Raw genomic sequence first — 15,799 nt, forward strand, 5'->3', positions numbered from 1 at the left:
TAGCGTTTTCTTCTCGGATATCGTCATGTATTTTAAATAGCTAGTGCAGATTAGAACGTAAGAGATTTGAAGGGCTTGATTTTGCATGACTCACCAGGGCTCTGACAATCATGACAAAGGTCCTTTGCGTTTAGGGCGTATTGCCCCCTTATTCAGTTGGCCATAATCTAGCACCATTAAGTCAGGGGATCAAAATGAACAGTCCCTTAATCTGCTTTTCCTTCTTTTTTAAAGTCTATGTTTCCCTGAAACGTTGGTATGGGGGAGGGGAAGATAATACTGGTATCTCTCTTTTCAAAACACTGAGGATTTTGTCGTTGCTCGGATGTATATACAAAGTCGTCTTATAATACAGTTTGAACATTTTATCAAGGGTTGCACTATGATAGTGTGATGGAAATTAAGTATAACATTTCCATCACAATAGATACATTATGTACTGTATTGATTTAGAACTATTACTATGATTTTGCAGGTATAACGCTAAACCTTTGTAAGAATAAAACCATTTTTCAAGTGTTCTGAGAGATTTGGTGTTATGAACTCTTTAGGGACAGTTTGATATATGAAAAAAAAATATTGCACACCCTCCCCCTCAAATCAAAAATAATGATTACCACCATAAATAACAATAACTGTAGCAACCCTGTGTTTATAAACGTGGATATCGACTTCAGAAAGTTGAGGGTTTGCCGACCACCACGGACGGACAGGCTCACTCTCCCTGCCTGTATCATTACACTACGACCAGAGCCGGCTGCAGACAACGATCAGCTAGGGGGAAATCGTATTTTCTACATGTTGATGCTATATTTATAATTATATAAAATATATGCAATTCATTTTCCATCAACAGGTTTCTTGTGCCAACCAATAAGCAACATATAACTGCATACTGATTACCGACTTTGAGCGCTTATCATCATGGTTTGAGTCTTCAACACCAGAACCAAGAAGAGTATGTCAGTCTGGACAAAACAGAAATGACATCCCTCCCTACTCAGCATTGAAGGCTTGGTTTGACAATCTCCAAATGTCATGAAACCTTTTGTAACAGAAGTCTCTTTATATTAATCGAATGGCTGTTAATCAAGGAACCTACCAGGTACAACCCTAAATCTGTAAACTTGGGCACCCTCAAAGATATCATCCTGACCAACTTGCCCTCTAAATACACCTCTGCTGTCTTCAACTAGGATCTCACCGATCACTGCCTGCGTCCGTAAGGGGCCCTCGGTCAAACGACCACCCCTCATCACTGTCAAACACTCCCTAAAACACTTCTGCAAGCAGGCCTTTCTAATTGACCTGGCCCGGGTATCCTGGAAGGATATTGACCTCATGGCGTTAGTAGAGGATGCCTGGTTGTTCTTTAAAAGTGCCTTCCTCACCATCTTAAATAAGCAAGCCTCTTTCAAAAAATGTTGAACTATGAACAGACATAGCCTTTGGTTCACTCCAGACTTGACTGCCCTTGACAAGCACAAAAACATCCTGTGGCTTACTGCATTAGCATTGAATAGCCCCCGCAATATGCAACTTTTCAGGGAAGTCAGGAACTAATATACACAGTCATTTAGGAAAGCTAAGGCTCGCTTTTTCAAGCAGAAATTTGCATCCTGTACCACTAATTACAAAAAGTTTTGGGACACCGTAAAATCCATGGAGAATAAGAGCACCTCCTCCCAGCTGCCCACTGCACTGAGGCTAGGAAATACTGTCACCACTGATAAATCTACGATAATCGCGAATTTCAATAAGCATTTTTCTACGGCTGGCTATGCTTTCCACCTTGCTACCCCTACCAACAGAAACCTCTGGCAGTCTCTATGGGGGTGCCACAGGGTTCAATTATCGGGCCTACTCTTTTCTCTGTATATATCAATGATATCGCTCTTGCTGCTGGTGATTCTCTGATCCACCTCTACGCAGACAACACCATTCTGTGTACATCTGGCCCTTCCTTGGATACTGTTAACAAACCTCCAAACGAGCTTCAATGCCATACAACACTCCTTCCATAGCCTCCAACTGCTCTTAAATGCTAGTAAAACTAAATGCATTCTCTTCAATCGATTGCTGCCCGCACCTGCCTGCCCGCCTAGCATCACTACTCTGGACGGTTCTGACTTAGAATATGTGGACAACTACAAATACCTAGGTGTCTGGTTAGACTGTAAACTCTCCATCCAGACTCACATTAAGCATCTCCAATCCAAAATTAAAATCTAGAATCGGCTTCCTATTTCGCAACAAAGCCTCCTTCACTCATGCTGCTAAACATACCCTCGTAAAACTGACTGTCCTACCGATCCTTGACTTCGGCGATGTTAATTACAAAATAGCCTCCAACACTATACTCAGCAAACTGGATGTAGTCTATCACAGTGCCATCCATTTTGTCACCAACGCCCCATATACTACCCACCACTGTGACCTGTATGCTCTCGTTGGCTGGCCCTCGCTACATATTCGTCACCAAACCCACTGTCTCCAGGCCATTTATAAGTCTTTGCTAGGTAAAGCCCCGCCTTATCTCAGCTCACTGGTCTCCATAGCAACACCCACCCGTAGCACGTGCTCCAGCAGGTATATTTCACTGGTCATCCCCAAAACACCTCTTTGGCCGCCTTTCCTTCCAGTTCTTTGCTGCCAATGACTGGAACAAATTGCAAAATCACTAACGCTGGAGACTTATTACTCACTAACTTTATGCATCAGCTGACAGAGCAGCTTACCTATCACTGTACCTGTACACAGCCCATCTGTAAATAGCACATCCAACTACCCCATTCCCATATTGTTTTAGTTTTTTTACACCCCAGTATCTCTACTTGCACATCATCTGCACATCCATCCCTCCAAAGTTAATGCTAAATTGTTATTTATTTTGCCACTATGGCCTATTTATTGTCTTACCTCCTAACCTTACTACATTTGCACACACTGTATATTTTTCTATTGTGTTTTAAACTGTACATTTGTTTATCCCATGTGTAACTCTGTGTTGTTGCTTTCGTTGCTCTGCTTTGCTTTATCTTGGCCAGGTTGCAGTTGTAAATGAGAACTTGTTCTCAACTGGCCTACCTGGTTAAATAAAGGTGAAATAAATAAAAATAATTTAAAAAATAAAAAGCAGTTTGGATGATGGAATGGGATTATAGTGGAGTGGATGACCGTGAGAAGGTAGCCGACAGTTGTAGCCTAATCAGATTAAAACACTGACTAATTGTGTTTATGCTAGGGTGACCAGACGTTTCCGTTTTCCGGGGACAGTCTCCATTTTTGGTGGTCTGTTCCCGGCTGGAGCTGTCCCCGGAAATGTCCCCGTTTTTAACTGTGTGCTAAAAACAGACCACAAAGTGAAATTATATTTTACGTGGCAAGAAAGACCAGGCAGCAGAGCCTACTGGTTGATGTCTCAATCGCGTTGTGTTTGTATTGGCCAACAGAGAGGGCTGCTCGCTGTAGCAGCTTCATTCACTCTTCTTCTTCTACTAACTACTTGCTCTCGCTAGTTTTAGAAAAAACTGCTGTGGAAAACTCGGCCAGAAACTAGCAAGTGTCAAGTGAATTCACATCACCCCAAATTTATTTTCAAGGCAGGTGAGTTACTAGCTAGTGATGTTATAATGTCACAATTTATTATATAGATAGTGTCAAGCCTGCTCCCGCTCCCCCCCCCCGGCACTCGAGGGCGCCAGGCTCCCCAGCATTGGACTTAATCACCTGTTTACTACCTCCCCTATATTTGTCAGTTTCCCATCTCGGTTTCCCGCTGCTGCATTGATTGTCGTTTGTCATTGTGTACCCGTGTGCTGACGCTGTTTCGGTCTTGCTCTTTGTCTGTTCCTAATTAAATGTCAACTCCCCGTATCTACTTCTCATGTCCGGCGTTGGTCCTTACAGATAGATGATCTGCTCTATAAGGTTTTAAATAGGTTATGCTAGCTAAAGTTAGTCTAGCTAGGTTAGTTAGCTACTGTCATGGCAGCTAAGTTGAAAAAACGTTCACATGTAAACATGACACAATTCATTATGAGAATATTTATTTGTAGATTACAATTTTAATGGTTTGGCATTATAATAAGTTGTGTGAAAATATACTTTGACATTTTCATGGATAACATTAGCATAATGTTTTCTGTTAGAGAGTTGAGAGGAAGGTGTACTATTTATTAGTAAATATTGCCACACATAAAAGGTAATACATGTTAAAAATTAAATTACTAATATTTAGGCATCATCCTAACGTCCTCTAGGAGCAGGTTCTAGGTCAAGGAAAGCCGCTCGGATCAGAAAGGAGGCAGAACACTTGTTATACTTTCCTGAATAATGGGCCTGCTGGGAGCATAGGCCTAAGTGAAATGACTAATATTTAGGCATCATCCTAACGTCCTCTAGGAGCAGGTTCTAGGTCAAGGAAAGACCCTCGGATCAGAAAGGAGGCAGAACACTTGTTATACTTTCCTGAATAATGGGCCTGCTGGGAGCATAGGCCTATGTGGACACACTATATAGAACGACTTCGGAGAAGTCCTCATCGTAGGCCCCGGGCTGGGGAGCTAGGAGCAACAACGGCTCAGCTGCAAAGTGGTAGGTCATACAAGCTCACAGAATGGGACCGCTGAGTGCTGAAGCATGTAGCGCGTAAAAATAGTCTGTCCTCGGTTGTAACACTCAATACAGAGTTCCAAACTGCCTCTGGAAGCAATGTCAGCACAATAACTGTTCGTCAGGAGCTTCATGAAATGGATTTCCATAGCCGAGCAGCCGCACACAAGCCTAAGATCACCATGTGCAATGCCAAGTGTCGGCTGGAGTGGTGTAAAGCTTGCCGCTATTGGACTATTGGAATCTGCCCCAATGCATAGTGCCAACTGTAAAGGACATCTCAAGGACAGAACTACATACATTTAAAGAACGTATGTTGAGCAGTGAATTTCAAACACAGATTCAACCACAAAGACCAGGGAGGTTTTCCAATGTCTTGCAAAGGGCACCCATTTGCAGATTTTTTTTAAAAAAGCGGACATTGAATATCCCTATGACAATGGTGACGTTATTAATTACACTTTGGATGGTGTATAAATATACCCAGTCACTACAAAGATACAGGTGACCTTCCTAACTAAGTTGCTGGAGAGGAAGGACACTGTTCAGGGATTTCACCAAGAGGCCAATGGTGACTTTAAAACAGTTACAGTTTAATGGATGTGATCAGAGAAAACTGAGGATGGAACAACATTGTAGTTACTCCACAACAATAACCTACATGAGGTTTATATCGAATATAATATTCAAAAATATGCATCCTGTTGCAATAATGCACTAAAGTAAAACTGCAAAAAAATGTGCCAAAGAAATTAACTTCCTGTCCTGAATATAAAGAATTATGTTTGGCGAAACTCCAACAGAACATATCACTGAGTACCGCTCTTCAAGCATGGTGGTGGCTGCATCATGTTATGGGAATGGACTAGGGAGATTTTTAGGATAAAAAGAAATGGAATAGAGCTAAGCATAGGCAAAATCCTAGAATAAAACCTGGTTCAGTCTGCTTTCCAACAGACAGTGGGAGACAAATTCACCTTTCAGTAGGACAACAATTTAAGGCCAAATATACACTGGAGATGCTTACCAAGACTACATTGAATGTTCCTGAGTGGCCTAGTTACAGTTGTGACTTAAATTGTCTTGAAAATCTATGGCAAGACTTGAAAATATATATATATATATATATATATTTAACCAGGCAAGTCAGTTAAGAACACATTCTTATTTACAATGATGGCCTAGGAACAGTGGGTTAACTGCTTTGTTCAGGGGCAGAACGACAGATTTGTACCTTGTCAGCTCGGGATTCAATTTAGCAACCTTTCTGTTACTGGCCCAACGCTCTAACCACTAGGCTACCTGACACCCCGTATGTCTTATTTAGGGCTTGTTTCCTTTGAAATGGGGTCTGTTTGAATAGACTAAAATTAACAGCTTGGTATGAGTAATAAAAAAAAAAACGATGCATACTAGCTCCATCCTTTATCCATTATTTGAATGCTTTTCTTGTTTTTGTGAAAATGTTGCCTGCTGAATGCTAGGCTTAATGCTATGCTAGCTATCAATACTCTTACACAAATGCTTGTTTTGCTATGGTTGAAAAGCATATTTTGAAAATCCGAGACGACAGTGTTGTTAACAAAAGGCTAAGCTTGAGAGCCAATATATTTATTTCCTTTCATTTGCGATTTTCATGAATAGTTAACGTTGCGTTATGGTAATGAGCTTGAGGCTATAATTACACTCCCGGATACGGGTTTTTTTCTTAGCCAAACGTGATGAACAAAACGGAGCAATTTTTCCTACACAAATAATATTTTTGGAAAAACTGAACATTTGCTATCTAACTGAGAGTCTCCTCATTGAAAACATCCGAAGTTCTTCAAAGGTAAATGATTTATTTGAATGCTTTTCTTGTTTTTGTGAAAATGTTGCCTGCTGAATGCTAGGCTTAATGCTATGCTAGCTATCAATACTCTTACACAAATGCTTGTTTTGCTATGGTTGAAAAGCATATTTTGAAAATCTGAGATGACAGTGTTGTTAACAAAAGGCTAAGCTTGAGAGCCAATATATTTATTTCATTTCATTTGCGATTTTCATGAATAGTTAACGTTGCGTTATGCTAATGAGCTTGAGGCTATACTTAAGATCCCGGATACGGGATTGCTCGTCGCTAGAGGTTAATAAAAACTCCAAGGAAAACTTTCAGGGAACCATAGTAAAACATTCTCAGAATCTCCCTGTAAGCTGTTCCCAGAACAGGCAAAATATTAACTTCCGTTCTCTGAACGTTAATAAAACTTTCAGATTTACCAGTCAGGAAACTTATGGATTAGTCCCAAGAACCAATGGGAAACAAAAAATGTAATGTCCCCCAACCTCCAAGGAACCAAATGTGCTAGCTATAGGTATATTAACGTGTGGTGTAGTACCCGTGTGGAAAAGCGTAGTGCATAAGTGAAGTGCCAAAACACCTAGATAGGGAGGGCCCATGCAAACAGATGAGGAAATTGGCTATATGGAAGACATGAAAACCTGCAAAATGGTGAATGTAAATCAGGGGAAAAAATGTACTAGCCTCCCCTTTGCCCAATAAAAAAAACAAACACACAACCCTCCCAAAGCAAAACAAAAGTTTTGGAGCAGCCCTCCCACCCTAGTACATTTTCTAACTGTCCTTTAGAGAGAACATGACTCAGTTTCAGTTTAAACTACAAACAATGAACCTTCACTAAACATACTGTACTACAGCTGTAGGATATTAATTGACTAGTATTGTCGCAGCAAAAATAATCCTGCAGCATGTTGCTTGATCGGTGATTAGGCTATATTAGTGGTTAGGCTATTAGCCGGCCAAAATTAGGCTACATGAAAAGTGAAGTACTGTTAATATAACCATGTGTTAAATCATGTTTTCAGTGAATTTATGTAAATCATGAAACCCATCTGCATTTCCCACTGTGCAGAAAAATTCTCAGTTACAAAAGAGTGATCAAATTAAGATCATACATCTGTACAACTTATATATTAAACACACATGCTCGAAAGCGCAGAACATCCACTTACCTTGATGCAAAGGGGAGTGTACCGCATCAGGTTTTGAATCGCACCTGTTTGGGTGAAGCTGACCCCTGCTGAAAAAAAGAAGATTTAAACTCTGAAACAACTCTGCCAAAATGGACTTCAGAGAGTAAGATCATTGTGTTTCACCCAAGAGACTAAGTTTATGATGGACATTGTGGTACAACTATCCTTGTGTGACATTTAAAGGGTTAAATTCATTGTATTATTGTCTGGAAACACATGGGTCCCCTGAAAAGACAAAAAATCTATGTAAACAAATCGATTAAACTTAACAAAAAGTGCATTACAGTCACTTAATACAATATTTGAATGTAAACAAAGTCCACCTTTGTGACTGCACACCTGGCATTAATCTATGCTCCTAGATTTTAGCTCAGCAGGCTAAAGCCCAGTCTCTAGAGCTGGGTTTAAACCCCAGTCTGCCATCATACCTCTGAGACTGCACCTCTGGTGTCAACCGCTGCTCCTTCCCGGCAAAGCTGTCCACCCCTGGCGAGTCAGGGTTGGTGGAGCCGCTGCTCAGCCGGTCGCTGCTCTCGTATCCCGACTCAGTCCTCTGGATGGTCCAGGTGTCGCTGCGCAACAGGGCTTTGGTCCCGCCCTTGGCCCTACTCCCGCTGCTTCCATCCCCTCCACCGCCCCGGTCGCCGTGCCCACTTGCCCTGCCCTCCGATTCGAGGGAGCTGTGGCTCTCTGTCTCTTGCCGCTGCTCGTCCTCGTAAATTGTCATCAAGCACTTCTGCTGCTTGCACTCTTCCCTCATCCTGAGACGGTCCCGTTCCCGCTCTTTATCCTTTTCCCGCTCTTTTTCCCAGTCCCGGTTGTCCTGTTCGCTGCCATGCGGGATCTCCTTATAGGAGGGTTTAGCGAACCGGGGGCTACCACCACCGCCATAGTGCTGCTGTTGTCGCCGTTCAAGGTCGTTGAAGACGCTGTCCACATTCAGAACTTCCCGGATTGGCCTCCAGGAGGGCTTGGCTTTGTTATGGCCCGCTCCCAACCTGCTGCCCTTATCCCACACGTCCTGGCTGCCGTCCTGTTCTTGGTGACCAGGGGAGGTTTCCTGTCTCCAACTGTGTCCGCCAAGGGCACCGGATTGAGAGCGTGGGTCTGGGTCCTGGGAAGCTCTGCTCTGGTGGGAGGATGACAACTTGTCAGACCGGGCTCCACTGCCACCTCGCAACCTCTGGTCAGCGTGCTGCCTCAGCCCGCCCTCAGGCGGGGATCTGGCATAGGACATATCTAAACAGGAAGTGACATACAGATGTAGGATCTTAATGTGTGCCAGTTTGCAACAGCAAGACAATAATCGTGCAGCAACATGAAATGTGAATTATTATGTGGATTATAATTAATGGACATTTTTGTAGGGGTTGATACATTAGGGCAGATCAAGTCTGAAATTTCAAAGTGGAAATTACAAACTTTAGAAATTCTAAACCTCAAATACACTACACATTTACATTTTCCTAGATTGCTCGAAAGTTCTCCTGCAAAAGGTTGATCAAATTAAGATCCTACATATGTAAGAAACAGCATTTTTGTTTTAGTGTGCCAAGCATGCATATTGTACTTGTGTAGCATCATAAAATGTATTTAGGCCTACAATCTACGTATAAACTTATTCTAGGTGGTTTTTAAATATATTTCTCAGGATTGGATAAATGTTGAACAATGAATAGCTCGATTGAGAGAAGAAAATCTCCTGCACTTGGTCCAAGGTTTATATCGTAAAAGTTGAAGATTTTTGATATAGGATACAATGCCTTCCAACATCGTCCAGATATTCCAAAAGACAATATTACATAATCTTTCTCTGAATATTCTGTTTTAGGTGGAATTTTGGGTCGAAAAATCTGATTGGAGAGGGCACTTTTGGGACACATGTCACATGGTTTTCTGGGAAACACTGGCAAAATGCAAAGCACATTGTTTAGCTTCATCAGAAAACTTACCTCTGAACTGAAAATGTAAGAATAATAAAGTATGCTAAAATTTAGAAAAGCAGGTCACACAAATAATAAAACCTAGGATTAGAACTACACAAAAAAACTGAAGCACTCTGGAACCAATTATTTCCATCTTACATGGTTCTATTTGCCCTGAGACAACTTTATCTGTGTAGAACAGATGGTATGCTATTTTCTTGGCGATTGGCCAGTCCTGTAAAACATTTCCTGACTCCATATTGCTGCCCTTAGTTTGCCCTTTGGTTTGGGGCCACATCTAAAAAAACAATGCACCAAAACATTATCCAAGTGACCCTTCAGGCAATCTATTGGATGTGCACCGCATCATATCACATTATAGCCAATACTATTTGTGTCTATAAACAGTGTGAAAAATCATGCAACCAATCTTGAGGACCCTTGTATCTTAATAATCTACAATCAGGTTAACACAGTCAAGTATACATTGATTTTGGTTGTAGCACTGGTTGGTTGAATAGTTCACTCATCACACACAACATTAAGTTTGTGGTAGTCAGTGACAAGTAACTGCCTCTGATTTAATGAATAGTAATTTCAATTTTTGTGAAAGTTATTTCTATCTGCCACTGTAAGCTAAAACTCTTTTGACAAAAAGAGTATGGACACAATATACTGGTTCTTACACATGTCATCTGCACTTGTCATGGTTTTTCAAGGTACCCCTCAAAGTACAGTAAGATGTTACCTTATGAGTATAACAATCACTGTAGTGCACGTTACCTTTGTGTGGATCTGGTTTTCGACGCCCTCTTTCGGCCTCCTTCTTTATCCCCTCTACAACCCTCTGGGAAGTCTCCTTGGAAGGAACCCGGAATTTGTTGGGACTACAAGGTGGGCCTTTCACTATGGATATCAGGATTGGGATAACACATGAGTTACAACACATGCTCATTTGATTTGATTTATTTTACAATTTAAAAACACAATTCAACCATACGATGTGGATACAATGCATTTAAAATCATATAATATAACACAAAAAATGTTTTATTATGTTTTGAGGTATTTTTTAAATCTTAGTTGTCTTCCTCTGCCAAAATCCAAGTCTGGGTCATGTTCTGCACAGCACCCCGAAGTACAACGTTTTCAATATGCTTCAAAGCATTTTCTACAGTTCTGTGCCTACTGGCCTCAACCCGGATCTTACCTCTTTTGTAGCCTGAGGTGGAGGGTGGAAGTAGCATCTGCTTATGGGGCCCCTGGTTGGAGCGGAATGGGCCTGCATTCTCCCGGATGGCATCCAACTTCTTCATCCCTGCTGCAGAAGCAGAACATCAGATAGGCATTCAGTGAGATGAGGTGAGAGCTAATGGCCACGTTCCAGGCTGACTACATTTTAGATGCATGCCAGATCTCAGAACGCTTGGATGGGTGTTTAACATGTAAGCTATCCACATCATATGATATAGCAATCTGATGCTTAACTGCGCAGTGAATGACGTGGCACACAACATTTGTTGTTGTAATGCAAAATCTGAAATGCAGTTGGTCTGGAACACAAACTATGTGTATGAAGGCCTTTGTTCCAGCCCTACACTAACCCAGCTGATTGACTTTCTCAACAGTTAGCAGAATAAAGTATGTTAAAGTAGGACTAGAATAAAATCCTGCAGTGGTGGCCAACTGCACAGGAGGAGAGCTGGCCACAGCTGCTGTAAGCTAAAATGCAACATTGGACAATGCATTTAAAAAAACATTATAATAAAGTTGCACTTTTTCCACAAGTGTTGTTTACTCCTTTGGTTGTTTTTCTACGACACATGACATGACCCAGCTCAGTAGTTGGCCTGTCACAAACCTGTGTCTATCCTTGCCAAGGTGTTCCGCCTCACTAAAACAGCAACTGGCATTAGTTTACTCCATTTTTGGTAGCATCTAGCCAGCCCATGTTGCATACCAATTCTCTACCCTGCTGCTTTGTGTGTACGCATTTTCATTTGCCTTCACGGGTTTAAAAGGAAAAGACTGGTGCAAAGAATATGGTGGATGCTCCCATGGCTCTGGAGCCACATCAGGCCCTCAAAATGCTTTCTTGTAAGGCCCAGACTAATATCTGATTCCTATTGGAATTAGGCCCTCTGTAAGGGTGTTTAACTGGCGGCAGAGAAGTCAGACGCAGGAGAGAAATAACTGTCTTTCCAACGGCGCAGTTTATTTACAAAAAAAAACACCGGTAAACATAATAATAAAAATCAATGGGTAACATAACCCGACGCACACCAGTACAGACATACACATACACTTACAATAAACAATCACCGGCAAGGACATGAGGGAAAACAGAGGGTTAAATACACAACATGCAATTAATGGGATTGGAACCAGGTGTGATGGAAGACAAGACAAAACCAATGGAAAATGAAAAATGGATCAGCGATTGTCACACTCTGACCATTATTTGAGTTGTTTGTTTCTATGTTTTGTTTGTTCAGGGTGTGATATGAGTGGGCATTCTATGTTTCATGTCTAGTTAGTCTGTTTCTATGTTTTTTGGCCTGATATGGTTCTCAATCAGTGGCAGGTGTTTGTCGTTGTCTCTGATTGGGAACCATATTTAGGTAGGTTATTTAGGTTTTTCGTCATCCATTAACTATGCATTCACACCACGCTGCGCTTTGGTCTCCTCCATACGACGATCGTGACAGCGATGGCTAGAAGGCCGGTGACGTCGACCGCCGAACACTGCCTAAACAAGGAGAGGGAACAACTTCGACGGAAGTCGTGACACCCTCAAAATAATTTTCTTGCTTTTGGAATCAACCCACGTGCACAATTAGGTAAATTATTTCATAAGCTTTTTAGATCATGCTTTTAAATGCATGGGCAGGAGCGTCCACATTGTGAGTGCACACTTCTGGAGAAAAGTAGAGAATTCGGACACCTAACCAGTGTTACAGCATACCAGCTACTCTTCATCAATAGTCATCAAATCAAATGTTATTAGTCACATAAACATGTATAGCAGATGTTATTGCGGGAGTAGTGAAATGCATGCGTGACTATACAGTATATAGGGCAACCAGTGAGGTTTGATTGTCCAATCCCCCCCAAATCATTTTTGCTTTACTTTGTCACAGGTGCAGCAATATGACTGAAAAATTGCACTCTTTGTTTACTTTACAAAATTAGCCAAATATGGCATGGTAACAGTGCATTTATATTAGATTGGATTTCAACATGAAACAAGTATTTATGTAGTCTGTGGCGAGCCCACAATTTACGTTTTCCTGACCAGACAATCTGCAAATCGGGAAAAGGTTATTCTCAGACAAGAGCACTGCTAAGGCAGGTTAACAATGTCTAAAAAACTATCAACAGCATTGATAATCTGGCCAATACTGCCCAAAAGCATCCTTATAAATATCTGTCCTTATATAAACCAATAATCCACATCAAACAATAACGCAACACAATTACTTACGCTTACCCACATAACAATGCAAATCAAATCCCATTCCAAAAGAGATGACCGGATACGACGCCCAGGCTAAAAGGTCCGTTTCAAAGAGCAGGGCACCATTTCCGAAAGCAAACGCATATTAGAATGGGAACAAACGCGGGATGGGAGATCACGGGAGGGAGTGAAAGCTACCAAGCGCACTTGACCCGGGGAGCAGGGATAGCAGGGAGAGCAGGGATTAGGCAGGGAGGCGGGCGGTAATCTGCATGTCGCAGAGGCATCGTCCTCGTATCAAGTTCAACTCTGCACACGACAAGGGAGGACAATCGCAACGCCCATCGCTCCGCCTACTGAGTGCTTTTAAAAACAATGCCAGGCGCCATCACATTAAAAGGATGTTTTTTTCTCGATGACAGTGTTCGTTGTGTACTGTAGGCCTCTGTATTACGCATGTAGTGGAAGCAGAATAGTACATATTCTCTTTCCACAGCTACAATATTTGAGGGAAAATGTATTGTGGGTGTTGGATGTGTGATCTAGATAAAACCTTGTGTATGGGCAAGTGTGAAACAAAGTCTTACAATGCCTTATGATCACATCATAATCCATTCTACCTAAATGTAAAGTTTGACCAACATTTTTGCACCAGGTGGTAGGGACCGAAAAAGTTAAGTGAATGTTTAACGACCCTTCACCTACCACGCCCCACACCTCCCATAAAGGTCTGCTACACTGGAAACTTACATTTTGGCTGAACGTGAGACACTCATTAATTTCAATATAACCTAGAACCTACAAAACTTTGCATGATGCTCTAGTTCTATTTTCAAGAATTTGAAGTGCGGCACAAGGCCAAAAACTCTTTATAAAGTGGCTCACACTCTGCTCACGATGGGAAAAGTAACGAGTCCAGTGTAGCAGCTAAAAACCAACTGTTTTTGTGACGACTCATTGTGACACACATGTAAACCAACCGTTAAGGTTTCGTCTTACCTGGCACTTCCCCGTTGGCGTGGGCTTTGAAGCGGGGACACATAATCGTTTGTCTGGGCGCATCCTCGCTGGAGACTGGGGTCCCATCCAGGTTAGTGTAGAACAGGAGCAGTGGCTGGAAATGTCCCCGGATGCATTTAGAGGCCACGTCTTTCCACTTGGATCCGATCTAAGAAGAACACAAAAATAACGTAAAAGTGAAAATAATGTTTTAATGTGTGACTGACATGTTTGAGACTAAACGCTAAAGAGTAGCAACTAGTATGTTGACGTTGTTATTTTCTTCATTTAATGTGAAGTACAGAGAATTTGCTGCGTATTTCTATGTGTTGTGATTCCAGATGAAACATGGTCTAGTGTTGTGTTTTTCATGGTGAGGCATAGACCTTGCATAACTGTCAGCTTAACGATGGATAGTTCAAGTAATATGTTAAAATGGCTTCCGTCTTTTGTGAACCTCTCCTTTTTGCTTTCATGTTTCATCATTACAATTTGGCAGAACTCTTGGGAGAGCATTGAGTTGATTGCTGAGCTTTAAAATGTTTTGTTTTTATTTAACAAGGCATGTCAGTTAAGAACAAATTCTTATTTACAATGACAGCCTCCCCGGCCAAACCCTAACCCAGACGACGTTGGGCCAATTGTGCACCGCCCTATGGGACTCCCGATCACGGCGGGTCGTGATACAGCCCGAGATTGAACCCGGGTCTGTAGTGACGCCTCTAGCACTGCGATGCAGTGCGCCACTCAGGAGCCAAAGGATAGATCAAAGGATAGCCCAGCTGTTAAAAGGAAAACATTGCTTTTACGGCTCCTGTCAAAAGAGCAATATTGAGTAATAATAACCTACTTTCTTTTATTCATTAAACACAGATTATGTTTACCGGTCGGCAATGTTAAAGGAACATTAAACTCAAAAGTCAACATTTACCAGATGTTTTTGGACCTCAAATGTAGTCTAACATCAAGATGAATCCACGTGCCTTGGATTGTGGCAATCTGTATGCTAACACCAAATGAATGGAAAAGATAAGCACCGAATAAGATATGGATATGATTTGGTCCTTAATGTTCCGATTCATTTGATGTGGCTGGATCTACTGAATTGATGGCCTGGGACTTATCTCCACATAAGAACACTTTTGAGGTGGTTTTCAAAGTTTTGACAAGAATTCTGCAACATCTGCACAAATAGATCATCTATGAGATATTAGAAGCATTTTTCTCAATTCATTTGAAACAGACACCAACACGTTCATTTGAACACTCACCTCTTTCACGGTGGCGTCATCAAAAAATATCCATTTTGAGGACTTGCTGTGATAAGCGAACGCAGAGTAATGTTTGCTGGAGAAACAAATCATTCCCACGAGATGTAACTCACTCCTTTTGGCGTTCTCATCAGTGACCCGGTTGAACAGCTGAAATATGACATACATGAAATAGGACATACATGAAAGATGGCATACCGATGATCAAGTAGGATAGGACTCTTCAACCAACATTGACATTTGCTTAATACTCAAGCAACCCTAATACAGCTATCCGGTCTGGCTACTTTACAGACACCTGCCAGATCTCACAAGACCTTGATAGGATTTAGTCAGACTGGAATGTGAACATAATCATTGGACAATCATGTTGTCTCTTTGAGTGTGAGCCATTTTACATTTGAAATGTGTGTTCATAATCTTGTTCTTTGATCATACTTCATAATATGTGGCCCTAAATAACTATGCATTTAAATGGTAGTTACAAAGGCAGGTACAGT

At 41.6% G+C, this 15,799-nt stretch overlaps 1 protein-coding gene across 1 annotated transcript in view; it reads right to left on the bottom strand.

The window, feature by feature from the left end:
• LOC139374928 (inactive ubiquitin carboxyl-terminal hydrolase 53-like) overlaps positions 1-15,799 on the bottom strand; it is a 62,400-nt gene that overhangs the window by 14,278 nt on the left and 32,323 nt on the right. Inside the window, exons 10-15 of the mRNA XM_071116173.1 lie at positions 15,300-15,449; positions 14,029-14,197; positions 10,783-10,893; positions 10,356-10,478; positions 8,076-8,886; positions 7,627-7,694 (exon numbers count right to left, since the gene is read on the bottom strand). Of these exons, the coding sequence (XP_070972274.1) occupies positions 7,627-7,694; positions 8,076-8,886; positions 10,356-10,478; positions 10,783-10,893; positions 14,029-14,197; positions 15,300-15,449 (1,432 nt within the window). The remainder of the gene's footprint in view (positions 1-7,626; positions 7,695-8,075; positions 8,887-10,355; positions 10,479-10,782; positions 10,894-14,028; positions 14,198-15,299; positions 15,450-15,799) is intronic.

Source organism: Oncorhynchus clarkii, chromosome 19, assembly GCF_045791955.1.
Source record: "Oncorhynchus clarkii lewisi isolate Uvic-CL-2024 chromosome 19, UVic_Ocla_1.0, whole genome shotgun sequence".
Lineage (NCBI taxonomy): Eukaryota > Metazoa > Chordata > Actinopteri > Salmoniformes > Salmonidae > Oncorhynchus > Oncorhynchus clarkii.